Source organism: Tachypleus tridentatus, chromosome 1 (genome assembly GCF_004210375.1).
Source record: "Tachypleus tridentatus isolate NWPU-2018 chromosome 1, ASM421037v1, whole genome shotgun sequence".
In the NCBI taxonomy this organism is placed as follows: domain Eukaryota; kingdom Metazoa; phylum Arthropoda; class Merostomata; order Xiphosura; family Limulidae; genus Tachypleus; species Tachypleus tridentatus.
The window spans coordinates 68,840,378-68,865,079 of NC_134825.1; the positions used below are offsets into that span (position 1 = coordinate 68,840,378).

The following is a 24,702-nucleotide window of genomic DNA, read 5'->3' on the forward strand; positions in this document are numbered from 1 at the left end:
TCAATTTACATCACCTTTACAATTGTCTGCTTAATCTGTTGCCTTTTCATCTCTAACAGATCCACAGTAAGTCAAGCTTTGTTCCTAGGCCATAAGAAAATTGTTAGTTGAAAAGGAAGTGGAGAAGGCGTATCCCATTTTTCCAGGATTTTATTCCCATTTATTTGACTGGAGGTTATTTTCCAATCATCTATCTGTGTTGACTTAGACAATTTTTAGATCCTCTTTGCTTTGAAATGAAATATTTTCTCAACCTATGATGGTACTTTTCACCAGGGCTCTGGATGACCATGTTCAATGTTATTAAAGTTGATGTCCATATTCCCATAGCAGAATCTTTCTAGAGATTTCTTAGGTTTATGCAAAAAGGTTACGTACTGCAGTTCTGGATTCTACCTTATGGTCTTGCATAAGCACTTTATGTCTGCTGCAGAGTTGTTTGAGCTTTTTCTCACCACTTGCATTTCTTGGGCCTGTGCATATATCATTATGTGGATGGATGGCTCCTTTTGGCTTCATCCTATCAATTACCAGAACAACACTCAGGTTTTCCTTTCAGAAGCCAGAAAAGCAGGCTTCCCTATCAGAATGGAGAAATCTGTTATGTCACTGATGCAATATCCTGTCCATCTGGCTGTGTTTTTTGATACTTAAGTCTGTTCCTCAGGGAAAGAGAGCTTATCTTCAAGGTCAGGAGTTCCAGAGTGTTTGTACAGAAGATGAGTCTACCCTCCATATTAGTATTCTCAAACTTCTTGTAGTACACCAGGCAAAGGATCAAGATCTGTCTCTCTTGAAAGGAAAAATTATTGTGATTCATTCCAACACTTCCATGATGTTATTTCAGATTTTCTTCAAGAACACACGCATTCTCAAGACCTTTGTTTTCATACTTTGGATCTTCTCTACTAGGCTCATATCCATTGTATGCGTGCTAATTTGCTCTCAGTTTGGGTCTCTAATGACTGATGCCTTTGAGACTTATTAGAATTCTCAACTACAGTTGATTTTGGTCTCTGATATCTCATCCTGAAGCATTGCAGCAGATGTGTTCAGTCAAGACTGGACAGGTTTACATCTGTATTCCCCCAAGGCAACTGTTGTCCTGGGTTTTGACAATGGTTGATTCTACTTGAGTTCTACTGGTTCCACCTTAATTTCCAGGTGAAGCATGGTTCCCACTGTTTCAGTATATGCAGGAATGCCCACCTCTACTTCAACATTGGCAGTCTCTGTTGAGAAAATGTTGATCAGAAATTCCTCTCCCAAATATTTGGAAACTCAGTCATCATGTCTGAAAATTATATGATCCTTTGCCCAACCTAAGGATTTAACTTGTAAGGTTGCTCTCTATTCAATTAAATTTCTTCATAGGACAACCTTGATCATTTATCAAAAGAAATTGAATAATTATTACCAATGATGTATTAAAAGGAATTTAAATCCTCTTCATCCATAAGTATCTATCTACCATATCTTGTTTTATGACTTAGATATTTGAGAATGGCTCTGCTTTATCTATGGTGGCTTCATATAATGCATTCTTGTGCACTATTTTTGGACAGTTTTTCAAATCCCCAGTTCTATTAGGTCTACCAAAAATCCTTGCACATTCTTCAGACCAAACAACTTTTTCAATTACTGAATTGGGATTTTACAATTATATTTGTGTTCTTTGTTTCACCATTATTTTAAATTCTCTTTTTTGTTGCTGTTGGCTTGCAAATGTTGTCAAAGTTATTTGCAATCCATGTGCACAGGACTCTGTGATCCGACATATATTTTGCTTTACTCCAATAGGTCTTTTCTTTTCAACACCTTTTTGATTGGATCCAAAATTTTAGCTCCTCCACCTGAAGAAGTCTGAAAAGCAACATCCCGGGCTTGAAATGATGAGGTAGTATATGCTTTCCAAAGGACCAGAACTCACTCCAGACAGAATATGTGAACTATATTTGTTTGTTTTTGAATTTTGCACAAAGCTACATGAGGGCTATCTGCACTAGCCATCCATAATTTAGTAGTGTAAGACTAGAGACAAGGCAGCTAGCTAGTCATCACCACCCACTTCCAACTCTTGGGCTACTCTTTTACCATCAAATAGTGGTATTGACCATCCCATCAGAATACTCCTGCAGTTGAAAGGTCAAGCATGTTTGGTACAACAGGGATTCGAACCCATAACTCTAGGATTACAAGTTGAATGCCCTAACCACCTGACCATGCCGGGCTCAGTGTAATATATATATATACACACAACATTGCAGTCCAATTGCCCAAGTCACCAATGTAGAATATTGGTACCACAACCCCCAGAGTTGTGGAAACCTGGCTGTCTGATTATGACTGTACTGTACTGCTAATTACTCATTCTGTTATACCTTTGATATTGTAACAAATTTCCAAGTTAAGTGTATTCCTCTTCTGGACGTAGTACAGTTTCCTCATTTGTGTACCATTTTTATGTTGGTACAGTCCTGCTCTATACAGATGCTTCATGTATGGATCATGTCCACTTACTCCTTCAATTTTTTATTGTGTGATTCAAGCTACAGTGCCAGAAGTTAACATTTTTTTTAAATGAAAATGTATTTCCAATTATACTTATCTCTGTTGACACTCTTTTGCTGCCCTACCTCCCCACTCAAAGCTAGTTTTAACCTTGAAAAAGTGATTACATTATCTAAGTGAGATACTCAGTATTTAGATAGAGGGCACATTGATGTTGATAGAAAATTTTGAAAATTACAATTTACCTAAGGCAATTGAATGTTGTATAAAATACTAGAACAAGTGTTTTCAATGCATAGATGGGCAAAGAGTGGAACACCTGGAGATCAAGCTGTACTATCAGAAGAGGTAAGTATTGTTGGAAATATATTTTCAGTTTAGGAAAATTTTGATTTTTATTCAGTTAAGATAACTATTTAAAGTGTGAGAAAAACAAATTATTATTGTAGTTCAACTCTGCCATTAAGGAAAGATCAATTAACTATCTTCAAAGAAAAACTTGTATAAAAATGTAAGTACATGAATTTCCCAATGTTTAGCTTAATTTACTCCCACACTGAAGAAAATGGTTAAATAAATTCTCAAATGTGTAATGACAAGAAAATCACTTGAAGTAAAAATGTATCTTAAGACAGCTGGTATGGGTATTAAAACTTTTATTAAAATAAACTAGAGAACAAAGTTTTGACCTTCTTAAGTCATCTTCAGGTTAAGGAAGTCAAAACGTTCTCCACTTTATTTTAATACGTTTTAACACCCATACCAACTGTTTGAGTTTCAAATTCTCAAATAGATTGATTCTTTTCTCCACATTTTTTTTTTTTTTTGTACATGTGATGGTACTTACAATATCAATTTTTTTTAGATGAAATTTTGTTTTTCAGTTTTCAAAAGCCATGGTTTTGGACATCTATAGTGATTTCATCAATAACTTCTCTCTCGCTATGGAAACAGCAAAACAAGCTTCAAAAAATAAATCTGCTTTTGCTGACTTTTTGAAGGTAGGTAAATTGTAGAGGTTGAAGAATTGATTTTCATTTGTTTTTCTCTTTTTTTTTTTGTGCTTTTACTGAAAAAAAAAATGGAATCATTTATCTAATGCTTATGATGACTGAACATCAGGAATTACAATATGAAAAAGCACTTATTTAACATTTTAGAGATTTTTTGGGGCTGAATAGTTTTTTTAAAAATGTATTTTTAACAGTATACTTTTTATTTGCTTGTGTCAAATAAATCAGCCCTTGAAATTAAATTTTCCATAGGTACTCTTGTAAGTTAATCTTGTTGGAGCAAGAAGTATTATTATAATTTTGCAGTTTAGACTTTAACAAATTAGTGAAGTAACCATAATTTATGGTTTAGTTTTGCTATAAATAAATATAGTTGAATTTGTTTTTTATATTGATGTACAGCAGATACATTGGTTGGGTAAAATAATAGTAGTTTTAAACAAGAAATTGTGTGACATGTCAATAATAAAGAATAGTAAAATATTGAAGTTCTGCATAAGTAAATGTGAAGAATGATAAAGTATTTAGTGTTCCTCCTTTCCAAATGTTTAACTCAGAGAAGCCTTCAAAACATGATAATTTATAGTGTTACATCTAATCATGTATTTTTATTATCTTGAATTTCCTTCTGTGATAAACTAATTTTAGGATAAGTATTCAGAAATGCACTTGCATAAGGACAAGGGAATGTTTCCTTAATATGTATTCATTGGGAACACAAATTTGGTACAGTAAAATAAACCTCAAGCAATTATTATATGGGATAAAGTTTATTAAACCATAATGTATCTTTGGTAGCATCAAAAACATTTCAAACATTTCTGTTTAGAACATGAAACATTGTATATGTATGTAGTGATACTTTATATATACACAATGGCAAGAACATACAAGTGATCTCACTTTGTTCTGACTTGTATCTAATTTTTCTGTGTACCTAGGTTAAACAAATTAGTAGTACAGATAGATTGTCTTTTTTTGGATTGATGGTTAAGCCAGTGCAAAGATTTCCTCAGTTCATTCTTCTTCTACAGGTAAGGAGTGTATTGTAAATTTTAATTTTGGTTCCTAATGGGGGGGGAAAAAAAGTTTAAAAAACATAGTTTGTGATTAGCACAGTTCAAATCACAAGAAAGACCATAGTATGTTTCATATATACATGAGTAGATTATGCTACCACTAAAATTAAATTAAAAAAAAAACATTCAAGTATTAAAATGTGTTTATCCAACTTTTTCTTATAAAGAAATTATTTTTTATCTCGTATTTCAATACTATATCTTTATAACAAAATAGATATTACAATGGTAAAAGAAATGTTTACGTGCTTGCATGAAAATAGATAGAACTATGTTCCATATAAATGCAAATCATAAAATGGTAATATTTACTTAAACATGCATAGATGGATGTATTTCACCTCCAAAACAAAATTGCAACATTAAAACTTAAAACTTTGCATGTACTGTCATGTGAACAATGAGCAGAGGTACACCTAGCTACTAAGATGCTCACATAACCATTTTACTTATTCCTTTCCAAATGCTCTCAGTGAATACAGTTGAAACAAGTAATAATTTTTCAACTCCTGACATTTGCCACATCAACATATTTGTTTTAGCTTCATCTCTCTTACATAGACACCACTTACACGTGTATATAACAGATGTATGGATTTAAAATTTTCACATGTATTGGGTATTTTTTAAAATGGTTTGCTAACTAATGATTTTGGTATGGTAAAACAAATTATTGTATGACAGTGATCATAAACACAGAGAAACTGCATGCAGTGTATTTTGAACCAAAAGAAAGTTTAACTTAATAAAATAAAAACTTTATAGGTTAGTTTAAAATAATCTGAGGAAACATAAGTAATTAAATATACAACCAAGGCAACCAGTTTAATAAATTAAGTATTTTATGGTTAAATTTTTTGTAAATTTCATAGCTGCATATAAAAATGTATTTCCAGAAGTTATGCATTCTGTAAAAGTTCTTCAGAAGTTTCAAACTGTATCATCTAGTAGTTCTTTTCTCACACTAAAGTAAACCATACAACAGATGTGTTGAATTGCCACACCAGGTTAATTTTTTTCTGTTATTCATAATTCAATATATTTTTGTTTTCCACAGAAATTTAAGATTTTCTTTCAAAAATAAGTATTTAGTTTTGTGGTGTTTGTGATTATTAAAGCTTATGAAGTACTAGTAATGTACAAAGACAATTAGGGATTGATATATACATAACTTAGCTAGCTATAGTAATGTGGAAAGTTTTAAGGTTAGAACATTTATTTAAAACAAATTTTAGCAAATCACTATAGTTATGTTAGTCTGACTTTCTTAATTAAATACTTTTTCTAGTATTAAAATTTTCTATATTACTGTGGCTAGCTAGGTTACATATATTGAGCACTACTCATTATCATTATAAAATTAAAAATATATTTATTTTACTTGTTTATTTCCTTTTTATTAGCTATATTTTTGTGTGCCAGTAATACTAAACATGGAGCACACATATGACCAATTTGATTTCATTACTCATTATTATTGCATGAACAAACAGATTGGACTATATTAAAAAAAAAACACTTACAAAATGCCAAATTTGCCAATCTTGGTGCCTATAGCGGTGTAGTGAGATATCACTATTTTCAGTTTTTGTCCGACTTTCCTGTTGTTGGGAATTGTGCAGTTAGTAAAAAGTATACAGTGAGTGAGGCAAATGTACGTCGTTGGAGTGGTACAAAAACAAAGTTGTTTTCTTGGAAGAAAGATACAAAGTCATTTTATGGTACAAGAAAAGGAAGACATCCTGAAATTGATGCTGCTGTTTGAACATATTTCAGTGTTATGTAATGAGAGAAGTCTTAATGTTAAAAGCAAAACAGTTTGCAGGGAATAGTGGTATTTCTTTCAAGGCTAGTTGTAACTGGTGTGAGAAATTTATGAAAAGAGAAGTACAATAATTAGTCAAAACTTTTCATCAGATTTTGAAACAAAACTAATTAAATATCAATGTTATTGGTTTATGTCAAAGGAATTAATATTCCCTAAACCAAAATGGTAATGCAGATGAAACAACATTATTTACATGCCTTGCAACTACACTGTAAATGTCAAAAGAGAAAAACAGGTGACAATCGAAACCACCGGTTATGAGAAGTTAAGAGTTAGTATCGTGCTATATGTAATGGTAGATGGAAATAAATTGCCTCCTTATGTCATATTACAGAAAAACATTGCCAAAAGAAAATTTTTGCAAAGATGTAATAGATCTTTCACAAAAGAAATGTGTGGATGACATCAGAGTTAATGGAAGAGTGGTTGGGATGTGTCTGGAAACGTTGACCTGGTGCATTATTAAAGCATTGGAGCATGTTTGAAATGGATGCATTTCATGGCCATCTCTCCTCTAAAATTAAGAGTAGGTTAAGAAACAAAAACAGTGATATGGTGATAATTCCTGGCAGAACGACAGATTAGCTACAACCTCTTTGTCCAGTAACAATTCATTCAAAAATTATATCAATAAGCATAATGATACTTGGCTAAATAAAGACAATTGTGCTTTGACACCAAGTGTCAAAATAAAAAGGGCATAAACATCAATAAGTAAAGTGGATTTCAAAAGCTTGTAAAGGAGTGTCAGATAATATTATTAGAAAATCGTTTTGAAAATGTTTATCCAATTCAGAAGATGGAATGCAAGATGACGTTCTATGGGACAATAATGAATCAAGTGATGAAGATTCTTCAACTTCAGAATATACAACAGTGAGTTAGAAGAAACAATGGAGTAGCATTCTGATTAAATAAAGCAGGAAGAAATATTATAATTTTAAATGTCCAGTACATATTTTATATACTGTTTTATTATATTTCATTTTAAATACATTCTAACATTTTTGACTCATTAATAAACTCTCTTAAAATATAGTTACTCCTTTCTAATTATCATCTAAATTTTTTCCCTGAAAATCTTTGTAAAAGTGGCACAAGTCTTAAATTAGAAGTAAATTTTAAAAACTGTTTGTCAGGATATGGAGTATTTGTTTTGAATGGTTTGTGTGCAAGGTAATTTTAATGTTAAGATTAAAAATACTTTTCTTCATCTCAAAACACTAAGTTTTGTTTTTTGTAATCTCTAATATGTCTTAAATACATTTTAAATGTCTATTTTCAGTCAAACTTTGTTATTTTCTATACCGACTCAGCTTAACAGGTCTCATAACCATTAAAAAAAAAATTGAAATAAAGCTGCATTTACCTCCCCCTTTATTTTTGCTGGAGAGATATCAGCTTATGCCACGAAACTGCATTATTTTATCCTAAGTAGCTATAAACTCATAACAGTATACTTCTATTTAAAATTAAATTTTATTGTTTTATTGCCCTTTTGACTATTGTTTGTGCCTATAGGTTGTAAATCACTTAGCAAACGTGAAGGTCAGATTAAGCTATCAAATTATGCTAACCACAAACTGCTTGCATGTGTGCCTTATAAAACCCTTTAGTTTTATTATCATCTATTTTACCTTATCAAATCTCAACTAACCTGAAGAGGTCCCCATTTTTACATTTTGTGTAATATAGAAAATTAACAGGATAAATATTTCTTCCATTTTTAAAGGATCTACTTAAGCACACTCCTCCAGGTCATCATGACCGTATGTCATTGCAGTTAGCTCTGACACAGCTTGAGTCTCTTGCCGAAACGCTGAACGAACGGAAACGAGAGTCTGAACAACATTATGCTGTACGTGAAGTACTGAAGCATTTAAACAACAAATTCTCATTGAAATCTATAGCAGATACTGACCACTATCTGCTCAGACAGGATGATGTTTTGCAGTTGGTAAGTTTGTGGGATGGGACATATGTTTTTGTTTCTAAATTTATATCTGGTGTAATATTTGCTATGAATACACATTTATCTTTTGCTTATAATGTAAGGCAGAAATTGATTTTGATTATTTCCTACCGTACTATTGCTTTTGTTGTGTGTATTTTGTATCCTAAGATTCTGTGAATGTTTAACAGACTCCCACTATCCAATGTATTTATGATGTTGCTGTTAAGTGTACAGTTACTGTTCATCAAAAACAACCTTTGGTAGGATGTATGAGTTTGGAAATGTAATTGCTGTTCAGATTAATTAAAAAACAAATGGGTATAAATAACTGTATCTAATGGCATTAAAATTATTACTGAAGGCAACAGTTGGTATTGGTCACAATATCTTTTAATAGAATAAATGTTCAATAGGTCTGTTAGCCCTGCCAACCATCACTGGATATCATTACCATAACCAGAGCCAATATTCTTCCATGGTTAAAATTAGGTTTCAAAGTATAACATTCAATTGTATAAATTTTTTATATTACTAAGTGTGGAAAACCAATAGACAACTGAAGGATGCGACCTTGTTGATAGTTTCATAATTAGTTATGGTCCTCCTTGCATTTAAATATTGTAATGTGTATAATATCAAAGTGATTGACTTGGGCCTCGAGAGAGTGTTATTTTTGTTTCTCATTAATTGTTTTTAGAATTTTGCATCTCATTAAACCTGCTTAATTCTGTTTATTAGGAAGTAGACCAACATGGATTAGTTGTTAAATCCAAAGGTAGACAACTGTTTCTCCTGAATGACCTTCTAGTATGTGTTTCTGTGGTTTCGAAGTAAGTTATTTTTATTTTATACAAAACAGCTTATTAACAGAATATTGTATAATTTGATTAGGAAAAAAAAAAGCTTATTATCTTTTGAAAGTTTTTTTAGCATGTGTTCTTTCCGTAAGTAAAAAAGTGATCCTAGTATTCATGTTTACTTTTTTTCTCATTTTAATTATACTATTATTGTGAACTTTAGGTCTTCAGAAGGAAGCCATGGGGGAGAAAGGTTCAATTTGAAGTGGGCCGTACCTCTTATGGATGTTGAAGTGCAAGAAAATGTTGCTCCAGCTACTCGAAATTTGCTAGCGTCTTCTGAACGAAATCGAACATCAATATCAAGGGGAACTGGTAGGTTTTTACTACAAGTTTCTCACCAATTCAACCAGTTTTTCTTAAGTTTCTTATCAGTTTTTTATTATAAGTTGTGACTTACTGTTTTTTTCCTCTTATTTCTTTATGAATAAACCTTAAATTACACAATTAAATAAGAACAGAGTTCAACAAAAATGTAAACATTACATATAATTTATATTTTTAAGTACTTGCCATCTGCTCTTGCTTCACTTAATAGCTTTGTCAGCCATGTGCCAGAAGTTATGAGGTTTTAAATTTTTTGTGAAAGAGTTTTTACAATAAATATATATGTAAAAACAGCTCATTTGGGTTGAGAAAATATTTTTACGTAGAGGAGCGAACAACGTGTGTGATCTGTGTAGAGGTTTAAAATTGTCTTGCAACTCAGTTCTGTTGCAATGTCAAAACATGTAGTCAACATTTTAGTGGTCATGTAATAACCTTAATTAAAATGTTTTTAATTGTTGCCTATTTTAACATGTGTGTTATTTATTATTCTAACATCATACATAAGTGCCAAGAAATAAGTTATAAACCTCTAAATCCAGTTTTGAACATTATTATAAACTTTTTTGCACTTGATTATATATGGTAGGCATTGTCATTCTGATCTTTGAATTCAAGCATTTTATAAAAGTGTATCAAATCGGTTAGATTTATGTAGATGTGAACAAACGGTTATAGCTATATAAAGGATATATCCAAGCCAGAATGGTGTAGAGCAGTATGGTACTTGCTTCATGTGCTAAAGAACTGCTTTCCATTCCATAGGTATGAAATCATTATGGTTGTGCTAAGAATATTTGTTTCTTTGTTAACCTGCAAGTCGATATGGGATCTTAAGGAATTAATGTTTACTTGTAGTATAAAAAAGGAAATTTTGATTTAAACCTCACCCAGCCAGCCCTTGGTAATGTCTGTATTTGAATAAAATAAAAATACCCGATTAAAAATGGTAAAATAATATAGCTACTAGAATTTAGTGATTTGTATTAAAGCAAAAAGTGTTTTCTTTCATTAAATTTATCTTTCGTTATGAAGAACCAAAACAAGTGACCACAATAACAGTCATTAAAACTTCTGTCATTTGTTAAAATTTATATTGAAAATGAATTGAAGTATTACAAATAATGTATACCTATGATCAGGAGAACACTACTTAAAATTATAAAACCACCAGAAATTTAAATGAAAGATAAAAACATTACACTGAGTTTTAAATGGCAGAAGTGGGTTTCCGTGATTAGTCAGTGACATTACTAAGCTTGTGAAAGAATTATTGGTACATAGCATGGCCTGGTGGTTAGTGCATTTGCCTTTCATGTAGGCTGTGGAATTGAATCCTGTTATTATACAATATGCTTGCCATTTCCATCATTGAGGCATTATAATATGATAGTCAATACCACTAGTCATTACTAAAGAGTGGTCCAGGAATTGATAGTGGGTAGTGTTGAAGAGCTTCCTTACCTGTAGTCTTTTACTTCAAAATTAGCAACAGCTAGTGCAGATAGCCTTAAGTAACTGTGTGAAAAATTCAGCAAATAAACCATCCCTTTTTGTAGATTTTTAAGGTAACTTACACTCAAGTTCAAACTGCAAAAAGCACAAACAATTACTTGTTGCAGTTTTGATTTATTAAACATGAATAAGAAAAATATTTATGAAGTGCTGAGCAATACCTTATAAAACAAAAATAAATTTATGAAAAATTCTGAAAATAAAGTTCTGAATTAAGCATAGAAACATGAGTGAAGGAAGTTCATTGTTAAAAGCTGATATTTTAAGAGTATTAAGAATGATGACAAATACATAAAATACTTATGTTTAATTAGAATAATCTGAGTTGATTGAAACTACTGTTTGTGTACTGGTGAGACAGTTATCTGGATATCTTGTAGGTGTGTTTGAGAAACCTGTAAACCTCAGAAATGGAATGTTTATCCTATATTAGGGAGACAACATAACTGATGCCTTTATGGTAATAAATGTGAAAAGGAAAAATTAGGGAACTGCATATTTGAAGCTATTTGTCTTGTAAACATGACTGAATCACTGTCAAGATTTTACTTCCCCTTTTTACCATTATACTTTAATTCATTATTACAGGCAATGGTGGGACTGTACAGTGTGTTTACGATGAGCTCAGTGATTTGGTGCATGACTTGGAAATTATGAGTAGAATCTCTTCTCTGGTGGCATCACTTCGTTTAAACTACAGTGTGAGTAATTCATGTATTTCTCATTTTCAGTGTTGTTATTTTAACCCTGTGCTTTAAATTTTCTGCATTGAAATATATGAGAGAAAATATATAAATCAGATTTATGGCTGATGTGCAAAATGTACACCAGAACAAGCTAGGTTTGCATAGTAATACTGCATTTATCATTAGAAGTAAGAGTAGTGTATTAAAATGTTGTGACAATAATTTAAGAATATACCAAGAAGTGTGACAAAAGTAAAGATGTGCAAACATTGTGTTTTTTTGGAATTAGAATGTATTCTATCATATAATTGACTCTTAAAATTAGGGATTCAATAATAATTTTGATTTTATTCTGTCAGAAACTACACAAGGGTAGGCTTTTTAATATCGTTAAATATTTTACATCTTTTACAAATACACATACATTAAGATAATGGAATATGCAAGTTTAATGAGTCTGCCTTTTACATGATGAACTTGTTATTGGTGAGTAATGATATTTTGTCATATTAAAATATCCCTGTTTTATGCAGCTGCCATCTGTGATTTTTTAAAACTTACTATACAACTATTTTTACTAATGTCAAAGGCTGGAGAATAAGCATAAACCAATAATCTTTTATTTTCATATAAAGTTATTTATATTAAATAAATTCAATGTATACAGTTAAGAAAAATCAAATAATGAATAACATATTTTATCAGTCAGTTGACTTTTTTGACCAACCAAATGCACAGCCCCTACCATTTTGTGATGAGTGTGGTTTAAAGGTGAAGTGTAGCATTAGAATTATTGTTGATAGAAGAAATAGTAGTGCTGAAAAGTGGTCTGTTTGGATCATGAAAATATGGAATTATAGAGAAAGTTCAACAGATGTTTTGCGAACAGTTTTTGGAGGTGTGTATTAGTGTTGCCATTCTCATTATTCATTATACAGGGTGTTTGGAAAGTCACTGTGCAGTTTTGAAAGTAGCGATAACAGCATTCATTCAGTCTGTTTCAAGCCAGCACATTGATAGCAGTGTTTAGAAACAATAAAAAGGATCCAAGCTTGTATTGGTGCCACAGGGATCACTTTCAACATTGTTTATAATTGTCATTTATATTTACCTCCTGTATTCTATATTGAAACATGTCTGTTAATAAATATGTAAGTGCACAGTGACTTTCTGAACACCCTGTATATTGTTTATCATATAAGATGTGTTAAATAACTTGAAGGTTTTAAATATGTCAGTATAATGAAACACTAAGAATGTGTGATGATAAGGGTAAATTGGATTTCAAAGAATTTAGGTTTGATTTGTTGTGTCTAAGTCAAGGGTTAGTGACAAAGGATTGTAGAAACGTTTGAACAGAAAGATTGTATTATCCAAACATATGATTCATTTAGAAATGAAAAATATTGTGCAAGTTACATGAAACATCAGTAATTAGTGATTTCAAGCATAACTTTTAACAGGAATGTATGTAGAGTGTTTACCTTCTTTTGATGTATCTCTATTAGTGTTGTAGAGGGTTATTTTATTTAAATATTTCAAACATTTACTCTCTGGTTTGTCATCTGTGCATAATAGAAAAGCAGTAAGATTTGTTTACTACAGTGGTATACTAAGAAACAGTAGTGTAACTATGCAGTTCTGCAGGATCTAAGTAAGGAGATGTAAAACAGACTAGAGATAAGAATTATTATGCAAATTAGTGTTATATGAATATCTCACTTTTCAAGTTTAGGAAATTTATTTAATCTGATGGGGGAAAAAAGAATCTTTTATGTGATGTGAGTATATTAATAGCAACTGCAGTGCTCTTAATGTACATTGAAGTTATTGTACTATGGACAGTTTGTGTACAGTATCGAGTAAAGCATCATTATTGTTCATAAAATTCATAAAATATCTATATATATTCAGATTTAATGTGTATAAAAGGAAAAAAAAAACAGTTAACTTTTAATGCCTGGTACAGTTTGAAATTAAAAGGTAAATTGTATTTGTTGAAAGTATAGTATACTAAATTTTTTGTTTTGACATAAAATAATATTGTCGCATCTTTAAATGCTTTCGCAAAATATTTTTGCCACAAGAAAAATAATAGCAAAAAGAATTTGTTTGTTTTATTTTTCACCTTTCAATAGGATTTGAGTCTTTCATTAATATGTGGACTATCTCAGAATATCCAAGAAAAAATCAGAAAGAAAGATGAGGAAATCACTCGACTGGATTCCTGCTGCCTCCAGTTGTCAATACCAGTGAAGTCAAAGTATGTTAATAATTAAATGTAGAAGTCATATGCTATACTCAAAGTACTATATATCAATACTTAGTTTCAGAAGCTGCTTGCTGTTGTTTACAATTTGCTTGTTTAGATGTGGAAGTTGCGTGCTGTCTTTTGTAATTAAGATATGTTTTAACGGTTAGATGTAGAAGCTTTTGCTGGAGTTTTTTTATTTCTTAGCACACGCTGTTTTCCAGGTAGCATATGTTAATGTATAAGTTTTTTTTTTTTTTATTCTTAGTGCATTGTGTTACTGTTCAGATGAAATAGTTGCTTGATGTTTTTATTCACATCGTATGTTTTTGAGTAGATGTAGAAGTTTCTTACTGTTGTTTTTATTACTCTTAGCACATCATGTGTTAGTATATGGATGCAGAAGCTGCTGATTGTTTTTATTCATAGTGTATTACAAGTTAATGCTTAAACTTAGAAGATTCTACTGATCTTTTATTCTTATCATATTCATGTGTAAATATAGAAAATGTTTCTTTTTTCTATTTATATTATTGCACAATTTTAAACTAAACGTGGTTCTTTTTTGCAGAGGACAGAACATATTTTATAGAATGCATTGTAAGGTGTTGAATGTGTACAATGTTTTTTATGTACATTAATTTGTTTTTGAGTTACAACAAATTAATATTGCATTAACTGAAAAGATCCCAGAGTTCAAGCTAAAATGTGGGATTATAAGATGCATCCTAGGTTTTGGAGGTGACTGAAGAAGTAGGACCCACATTGCTGTGGGGATACACTGACTACCAGTCTTAACCTCCATTCACCAGTCTTGCATAATAAAGAGTAGCAATAGATTTAGAAATAGAAATTATGAGTGAGATGTGGTTGCTCAAGCTCACAATGTCCCACATCTATATCACTGTTCACTGCCTGTAGAAAGATGTGGGAAGGTGACTGCTCTCCCAAGTAAAGAATTAATGAAATAAAAAAGTAAAAACAAAACTCAAAAACAAGGAAATATGGTACTACCATTTTGGGGTAAGCTAGATGAAAACTTGCCTCTTGATGTTAACATTCCAGCTCCCAAGGCACTAATTGACAGCACAGCATGAAGTGTCTCATCCAGCTGTCTAAACAAACTAGTATAGCTCCCAAACACCACCCATTCATCAAATCCACTCTAGGTGTACATCCACATAAAGTAGTGTGAAGTTGTTAAATGGCCTTATTTATAACTAAAAATAGTTATTAGAAATTTTAAGTAAAATTTCTTTTATTTTTATTTCTTTATATTTATTTAAAGTTTCTTTATTAAATCCAGTACTATTAATTTTTGTGTCAGTATTTCAACATTACTGATATAATATTGTAATTTATCACAAATTTGATAATATCTGAATAACTGTGAAGACATGATGCCTATAACAGAAGGAGGGTATGGTACATTTCTATTAAAAGAGGGTAAACCGTAAATTGGAAAGGCAAAATATTTCCTTTTATCAAACATATTTACATTCTTATCCTTATCAATTATTTTAATTTCTAAATCAGTGGGAGAGCTAATTGACATAAAGTTGTATTTATCTATTTTTAAGTAAAGATTTCCAACATTCATATGCTGGATATATACTACTTTATACTGTTGTCATTTGCATTTTGTTCGATATTAGTAAGGATAAATGTGGAGATTGTTCGTAGTAGAAGTATGCAACAGTTCATCAAATTTATTACATTATTACAAAGAAAACATATTTTAGTTGTGTAACTTTACAAGTAATATTGTGGTTTTGAAATAATTATTGAAGGTGGGAATCATCTTTTTGACATCTTCTGCTGGACACATTACATTTATTGTTTTAACATTAACTGCTATCACAGCTATTTTTTGAGTAAAAATTTCCAATTATCTTTTCGTTTTTACACAAATAATAAACTAAAGTAATTAGCTTCATTAAATTTGAGTAATGGTTAATAATAATCACCTCAGTCTGTTGTTACATATGCCACCATTACTAAGCATGGAAGTTGTGTTCTCTTCCTGACTTAGTTTCTGAAAATAATGTTTTTTTTATTCTCCTAACATCACTTCTGCTGTTGTCTGAAACAAAATATTGACAACAGTTTTATCTGCATAGTGTCTCTTTCATACTATCAGTTGTGATTTTTATAAAATTAACTAAACGTTCCTTATCAGCCACATGTGAGGAAATAACAAGTCAGTTAAAAACTGATTGTCTATCCCTGAAGTTTGATTAAATGTTAGTTTTTGTATTGTGTCATCAAATGTTGTTGTATAGTTTTGCCTTTTTTCATGATTATGGTATAAATAGATGTTTTAATCTTCATCATGCTTTCCAAAGGATTTATAACACCATAACATCTGTTAACTCATTATATGGGTAAGTTGTGAAACTGGTTTCTTACACATTGTATTATGTGAACAGAAAATTTTGATAAATTCCATAAGTTACATATTGAAAAAGCTTCATGAATGTTCTTGTCAATGTGAAACTGAGGAACTGATGCAAAATAAAGTATTAAATCTGTGAAACTAAAGGCAGTCAGTATAAAATAGAGCATTATAGCTGCATAACTGAAACTAAGTCAAACTGTATAAAATAACATTGTGTAATTGTGAAACTAAGTAAATGGTATAGAATAAACTTTTCAAAGAGGTGCCATTGCACAGTTTTTAATATGCTAATTCAAATAAGTTATAAATTTGATTCCTAGAGAAATATGTATATAATTGGCAATGATGTTCCTTTTTGATTAGGGTTTTCCTTCACTTTTATACACTTATTGAAAGGATGTTCCATGTTTTTTTTTTCAGACTGGTAAATAAACATTCTAAAAATAAATTCTTGAAAAATCAAAACATTAAATATTTAGTAATGGTTTAAATTAGAAACTTGTGTAATTTTTTTTTATTAAATGAATTTTGAAAAGTTACTATCTGAACATAAATTTCATATACTGTATAAAACTTGTGTGGTAATAGTGTGCAATCTTTTGTACCTAGTTACTGTCCATGGTACCTGAGTGGTTAATCTTTCTTGATTTTGGTTTTATAGTGAAATGTTTCTCTTATATAAACATGCAATTTTATAATAATGTTTAGATATCAGAAAATAACAACAGTTTTAAGTAGACTCAACTCCACAACATTAATCATTTCAATTACATTTATGTTATACTCTTAAAATGATAAATTGTTTTAATACAATTCTTAGTAACAGAGTTGAACTGAAAATGCTCATAGAGGCTTAGTTCACATAAAATATTCTAGCTGGCAGCCAGCTTCAAATATTCTAGTTTGTCATCAATTGAATTGATCAGGTCTAAAGGTTTTTCACTTATAAAAGAGTTCTGCAGTTCTTTTTACTATTGTTATAGGGATAAATAATTTACTAGTTTAAATGTTTTTCATATACTATTCTATGCATTCATTATTAGATGTTTAGATCAATAAGAAGCAAAACATCTAATAAACTGTTGTTTTTTTCTTTCAAGACATTATCAAACAATATTCTTGTAATGATTATCTGGAGCATAATATTATGAATCCCAGTTTTGTCATTATATAGATGTGCATGCACAAACATCTAAAAATAAGTTCTGATAGAAGTTAGTAATTAGTGACATTAAAAGTTAATTCAAAATATAAAATCAGGTTTCTTTGTTATTGACAACAGAAAAACCCAAGTTTTATAAAACTGTCATATGATGTGACAATTGTAATTCAGATTTTCCTAGACATTTCTTGTATATTATCATATAATCTTTTATGTAAGTATAAACATAAGCTTATTAGTAAACACTTAAAAATTGTGTAAACTGTGTAAGGATCTTACAAGTTTCTATAATCACAAATTGGTGGAATACATATGGAATAAAAACTTTCAAACATTATAGCATACAAGGTTTTAAAAATGCTAATTCTTTCACTGTTATAAACCTTCATGAAATTTTTCTGAGTGAGGGAGAGTGAAATCTGAGTTTATGAAAAGTAATGCAGAATGTGGCAGTGAGGATTGTTTTCTTTACTTCCTTTTTTATTATTAATATTATGTTAAATATAATATATTTAGTTTCCCCCATCTTCTTGTTAAAACTAACTTGTAAACTATATTTTACTATTTACTTCCTGTTTTCTGCCTGCTGGCAATCTCTGCTTTGTGGCTGTTCACATCCACCATGGTTTAAGAAGGTTATTTAAGTGAAAGTTAAGCTAACTGTTCTTTTCAAATATTCCACCATCATATGAATTTGCATAATAAAATATAAGGAATGTCGTATAGAGCTTTATTTTTAAGAGACAGCTCATTGATATTTTTTCTTATTTTTGCTGTACTTTTTTGTGAAGGTATTCATGTAACATTTTGATGTTGATTAGGAGAAAAGACAATGCTAAGTATTGGCTAATGAAATCGTAACCCAGGTAACACAGTGGCCACTTGTCCCCAATTGTGTACACTGCCTGCAGGTAAAAAACATTTGATTGTGACTGTTTGCACTTGATGCATGTTGGAAACATGAATAATATGGAAGGAAATTTCCCCAGTTGAAAATGAAGTAACTGAGGGTGTAATTTGAAAAAAACATTACAAAGAAACAAAGGTAGACAAGTCTCAAAACCTTTACGAGAGTAACACGGAAGAAAGTATTCTGTCAGGTGCATCAGACAGACTTTCATTTATAGACGTACCTGAAGACCCATACCTGTCAGACTTCGTGTCAGAAAGGTACGTTTATGTGAATGAATGTGTATATTTATTGACATAGTTTTTATCTATTACTTAGATGAAAGATAGTTTGTGTATATTTCTATACAATTTTTCAGTTTAAATGATGCCAAAGAACTACTGTATGTGATAGAGAGACAACCAACCATGTACTTGTATCAGTGATCTTGTTACAAAGAAACTTGTGCGAAGACAGATTGTTGAAATTGTGCATTTCATAGATGAAGTGAGAAGGTTTTCTCATCATTCACTCAATTACCTGAAAAACAGCAATGTTTTATTTCACTGTGAGCTTCAAGGACCAAAAGATATTTTGTTATTTGTGTATGTGGTGAGAATATGACAATTCAAACAGACAAAAGGATATCATGATGTCAGTGTTTTTGCTGTTTGGGGTTTCACTGCCACAATTGCAAGAAACATTCTGAATTATGAATGTGCCCTGTTTAAGTTTCGATACTTTTCAGAAGTGTGAAGAAAGAGCTGGCATGGTAAATATTCAGCACGTAAGTGTGTGGATGGGTTTCCTTGGAATTTAGTAATATATTTCCCTTTTCTAAGAAATGTCTTTACTTATGTCAAACCATAGAAATTTTTGTTTATAGCTCTTTTTTTTTTTATCCATAAACCAAACAGTGTAATTTCCATGTTGATTTGATAAAGTTGGTTGCACAATGAGAGCTTTTATTATTACCCTTGTGAATAACAGTCAATGTTTTAATATGCATTGTCTTCTTATGTTGTCATTTCTGTTATAAACATAACAAATAAACCAAAATTATTCCTGTTTTTATTGGTTTAGGAATGGGAAGCACTGCACCATAAGCAATTTATGACAGCAGGTTAAGAAGAAAGACGTCTTGCTATTGAAGCTGGTGATGGGGATATTGATGAAGTTCCATGTATTACTGTAATTGTTGTTGGAAGATAGAGTAAGAGAAACTGTAGATACAGTTACACAACCAACTTGGGAATACTGGTGCTTATTGGTCAAAGGATAGAAAATACTGTTATTCTTGGGTGTAAGAAATTTTGTTGTGTTAGTACGGCAGCAGCAAGAAAAGGAGAAAAGATTGAGAATATTTGTTACAAAAACTGGAGCAAGCCTTCTAGTGTGGTGTAGTATGACATAATTGTAGTTGGACTTCATATGTTAGAAGTGGTGCATATAAGTAGATGAAATTGGTTGGTGATAGCAATTCATCTGTACATTAAAAAAAAGGTTATGAAGTGTGTTTCCTATGACAGGAATGTAGACAAAATGGAATGTGTTAATCATACTATGAGACTGCACATAAAGACTTTATTGCATAAAGCAGGAGAAAATATATAAAACTGCAAACATTTGAGCAAAGACAGGATATTGAGATTTAAAAAATGTACTTCTACTTGGCATATTGCACAGACTGGTAATTCTGCAAATGAACTGAAGGAAGACTTAATGAATGCACCTGACCATATATTTGGTGTTCACAGCAAGTGCAAGTCCTATTACTCTTTCCATTAAAAAAAAAAACAAAAACGACTGCAAAACACATTACCTCAATAACATACCTTTTACAACCCTAAGCAGATTAAAGATTGCTGCCGATGCATTAGTCAGAAAGGCACACTGTTTTATTATCAATTCAGCAAGCAACTTAGCAGAGACTTGTATGCTTCTTGTGATGAAGTTTATTGGTGGCAAATTGATTAAAATCAGAATATTACAATAGAAGAGCATATGCTGCAGGTTTAGGTTTTCAACTTGATTCAGCATGGCATAGTCTAGCTTGGAAATTTACTACCACAAAAGTCCATCTGCACTCTTAAAGAAATATACAGGAAAAATTTGGCCTAAAAGGATGATGTGTTGTAAAGACTTTCAGTTGCTGAAGCAAAATAAAATCACTGGAAATCCAAAAAACTTGTATTTGTGGATAAAAATGGGAAGAAAATTACCTATCAGTGGACATGGAGAAAGGAAATTTTGTGACATTTCCAAGTAGAATCTGATGGTATTTCTTGAGTAAAATGCTTGTTTGAAAGCTAAGGGAATGACTTCTTTACAGGCTGTGCTGTCAATTGACACACAAGTACAAGGTTAACTTCATATAACTTACACCAAAAAAAAAATTTATTATTTGAACACCTCTTAACATAAGTATCAAATGAATTGCTTGATGTAACAGTTTTTGGATTTTAAAATACACTTCCAAAACTGGATTGGTTTTATTTTCATGCACCATTAGCCAGGAATAGTAGATTAAAGAATGAAAAGAAATATGGTTTATGATAACCAACCTATGTTCTTAAGGCCAAAATAAAGGTTGTAATGAAGAAAGAAAATATGAAATATAAACAACCTTCTAAAAGTTTTCTTTGAATCTATGTTTCAACATTTGTCGTGTTTTAAGATATAAAGGCTCCATCAGCTTTCTGATTTCCATTTCCTCGTGTGTGTGTGTCCTCAAACAAATTACCTTTTTATGTATTTATATTATGAATTATTCTTTGTTGCAAATATTTGTTGTTTTTCTTTAAATGAAAGTATGTTTTAGTGTAAATAAATTTAAAAAATATTTGCCTTTTCATTTTGTCAATTTACAATACTACATCTATGTTAAAAAAAAAAAAAAGGCTGTATTGTTTGTTCTTTTTTTTCATACAAAGTTACATAGTTCAACCTTATAAACAATTTGTATTTGTTTTCATTATGTGTTTTAAAGAGTATTAAAAAGTACATTATGAAAATAGTTTAAATTATTTCAGTATTATTCAGTTATTTCATTGTATTATTACAAATATTTTTTATTTCAAAACTAATTGTGTAAAATTGGAACTTTTCTAACCTTTTTATCAATTTTGAACTTAACAACTAGTTATGTTGAAAGAGAAACTGGGCTTTTCCTAGAAATTTAACTTGTTTACCACATAGAACTTTTAAATAAGATATTTGTAATAGTTTCTTCCAACGTTGTGCTCTCTGTCTCATGGAGCATTCCTTTGAGTGTTAGAGAAGAAATGCAAGACTACTGTTGTAATAGCAATCACATGTCAAGCTTTACATGTTGATTTGACATCACATGGAAATGCATTTGGTGTGGGACCACATATTTTTGAGTTTAGGGTCAAGAATGCAAAAAATCTCAAATTGTGATGTATAATGAACTATAAATGTGAAGCTTTTGATGTTTTGTTACACAGTTATACATAGTATTTATATGCAAAGATTTTATGTGCATTTATATTATGTTATTTATCTTCACACATGTTGAAACAGTCTTTCAAATATTGACACTTTTGAAATCCCATTGAAATATAGTTGTAACTTGCCTCAGGCAGGTTACTTGACCCAACTCTGTGAAAATTAGATTTAGGTCATAGTGATGATAGCTTTTCTGTAATAATTACATATCATGGTGATCTCGCTTTATAAACAAAGTTTGTGTGTTTACTTACATTATTATAAATACAATATAAAAAAAAAACAAAAAAAACTAATTTTAATTGCATCAGAACTCTAAATTTTGTAAGTGGCATGTGTGAACATGGCTAAGAAGGAACTATGAACATTGGCTTTGTTTTCTTCATGGTAACAAAGTGTGTTGCATGATGGCTTACCAGGCAATACTTTTCATATGCTAACTTTCTTCACTTGAAGTGTTATGAATATATATTGGAAGGTCCATCTTGAAATATATTGGTTTATTTTATTCGTAACATTGTCTGGACAGCATTTTCTTTGCTAGAGAAGTCATTAGGCTCACCTATCACTGAACTAAATGTTAGAAATTAATTCAAGTTTTTATTTTTAGTATACTTAGCTAAGGAAATTTGTAATAATTCTGTTCCAATACTATAAATTTAGTTTAGTACATAATAATAATATTTAACATGCATGTGAGGTGTATCTATCATAAAGAACAATACACAATAAAGATAAATCTGTAAAACAACCCAAACTTCTATAAATTTATATAATTTTATATTTTGGATAATATAGATTTTAGTGTTATGAAATCAATAATACTAAATAGTACTGAACAGTTATCTGAAGATTACTAATAAATTTGAAGATGAGAAAATTGTATTGATTATTAGTGGCAGTCAGTTTTTATTTTAGAAGTTTTGCGTTATCATAGGTGATACGATTGACTTGTATACATTCCTAAATATTAGCTTGACACATAGATACCCTTCCTAAATATTAGGTGGACACAGATACTAGGATTGACTTGTATGCTTTCCTAAATGTCAGCCAGAAAACAGATACTATGATCAGCTTATTTCAATTTTAAAGTATTAGCTTGACCAATTGTTGAGAAAAATTCATAACATAAGAGTTCTAATTAGAAGAATGTTATATGCATATCACATGAGACCTTTTCAGTGCATTAGAGATAATACTTTATATAGGCTTTGACTTTACACTGTATCGTAAATTACTAGCAATATAAAATTAATTCTGTGATGCTATCTGATGGTGTAAATCAGTAATAGTTCACTCCATAGGAAAACTTTAAATATTGGGTATTATTAAACATCTGTACAGACATCACATAAAAAGTTGTTTTTATAATCTTACCACGTGTATATAATTTCACCTTGCAATGTTAAACTGAAATAAATATTAGAAACTAAAGAAAAAAAATTTAAATCTTAAATTATAGTTGCATTAGTTATGTGCAAATTATATTAAAAACAACTTTCTATGCTTCTCTCTATTTTGGGAAATAAGGCATCTCGTACATACTTATTTGGTAGATTGTACAAACTTTGTTATCAAATGTAAATGATTTTTTAAATGACAGTTATAACCTCTGTTGTTGGAATATACAAAATTATTAAACAAATATAAATTGCATAGTTTAAGAAATTATTTCAACTAGAGGAAAATTATAACTACCATACATAGCATTTTACGATATTATATAGTCAACACAAAACATTAGCTGAATGAAAGTAGATTAATTAAACTGTATTATGGAATTAACTATTAGCTGGTTAAACAATGTTTTAGTACAGAGCATGTTGATCATGGGCTAGTATGTTAGAAACCTATATTTTATGGTGTGATGCATTTGTGTCACTGTAGAATTGAAAGGGTGTAACTTAATTTTAATGATAAAATAAAAATGGTTTTAAAGCTTCAGAGTTTCTTGTCTTCATACACTGATTTCCTGAACTTTACTTTTCTGATTATAATAAAGAGGATACATGTTTAGTAATATATGTTGTTTAAACAGAATTTAAAAAATAATTTAAATTTAAATTACCATTTACAAAAATCAATCTTTTTATTTTTTGTTACCAAAATGTAGTGTTCGAGGCATTAACAGAGTGGTTCTATAATGTGTTTAAAAATTTAAAATGTATAATAATCATTTATGTAATAATTTCATGAGTTGAGAAGATAGAAATAAATTGAGTTTTACTGTGTTTTTCAATTTTTTTTCAAACAGAAACTTGCAGCAGTGCCAAAGAAAACTAACAGTTTTAATTGTTCATTGCCACAGGTCAAACAAAGAATTAGTTTGCCTTCAGCTTAGATCTCCTTCTGTGAAGAGAGAATGGATTACTGACCTTCATTTATCTAAACTTGCTCTTGGTATGGTTTATTTTGAAAAATTTATACTCCAAAATAAAAAAATACACAAGCTCTGTGAAACTAAATAACAATAGGTTTTTAATTTTTGTGTGGAAATCTTAAATATTTTGTAATTTGTTGGACTTGGGTTTTTAAAGCTATTGTTAGTGATACAGTTTGTACTTACTGGCTTAAAATAAGGAGAATTTTGATTTTACTGTTGTTAAAGGTATATTATGTAATGTTATTTGTTTTAAATTACCCCCACCTTTTCATAAAAATTGTTTTTTTCAAACTATATAAATTATTCTAATATACTTACAATGTCAAGTGGTGAAAAGATCTGAGTACTAAATTTTGCTAGAAGGCTGAATAGCTGTAT

The 24,702-nt window shown here is 30.3% G+C and overlaps 1 protein-coding gene across 6 annotated transcripts in view; it reads left to right on the forward strand.

The window, feature by feature from the left end:
* The window catches only part of LOC143251425 (rho guanine nucleotide exchange factor 10-like protein), an 80,744-nt gene that overhangs the window by 41,154 nt on the left and 14,888 nt on the right, over positions 1 to 24,702 (forward strand). For 4 of the 6 annotated variants that reach the window (XM_076502742.1, XM_076502747.1, XM_076502764.1 and 1 more), the window contains 9 exons: positions 3,396 to 3,512; positions 4,466 to 4,558; positions 8,164 to 8,388; positions 9,124 to 9,215; positions 9,406 to 9,557; positions 11,673 to 11,785; positions 13,909 to 14,033; positions 16,367 to 16,405; positions 24,250 to 24,341. In XM_076502742.1, coding sequence (XP_076358857.1) covers positions 3,396 to 3,512; positions 4,466 to 4,558; positions 8,164 to 8,388; positions 9,124 to 9,215; positions 9,406 to 9,557; positions 11,673 to 11,785; positions 13,909 to 14,033; positions 16,367 to 16,405; positions 24,250 to 24,341 — 1,048 coding nt within the window. The remainder of the gene's footprint in view (positions 1 to 3,395; positions 3,513 to 4,465; positions 4,559 to 8,163; positions 8,389 to 9,123; positions 9,216 to 9,405; positions 9,558 to 11,672; positions 11,786 to 13,908; positions 14,034 to 16,366; positions 16,406 to 24,249; positions 24,342 to 24,702) is intronic. The other 2 variants (XM_076502753.1, XM_076502757.1) reach the window with 1 other exon arrangement.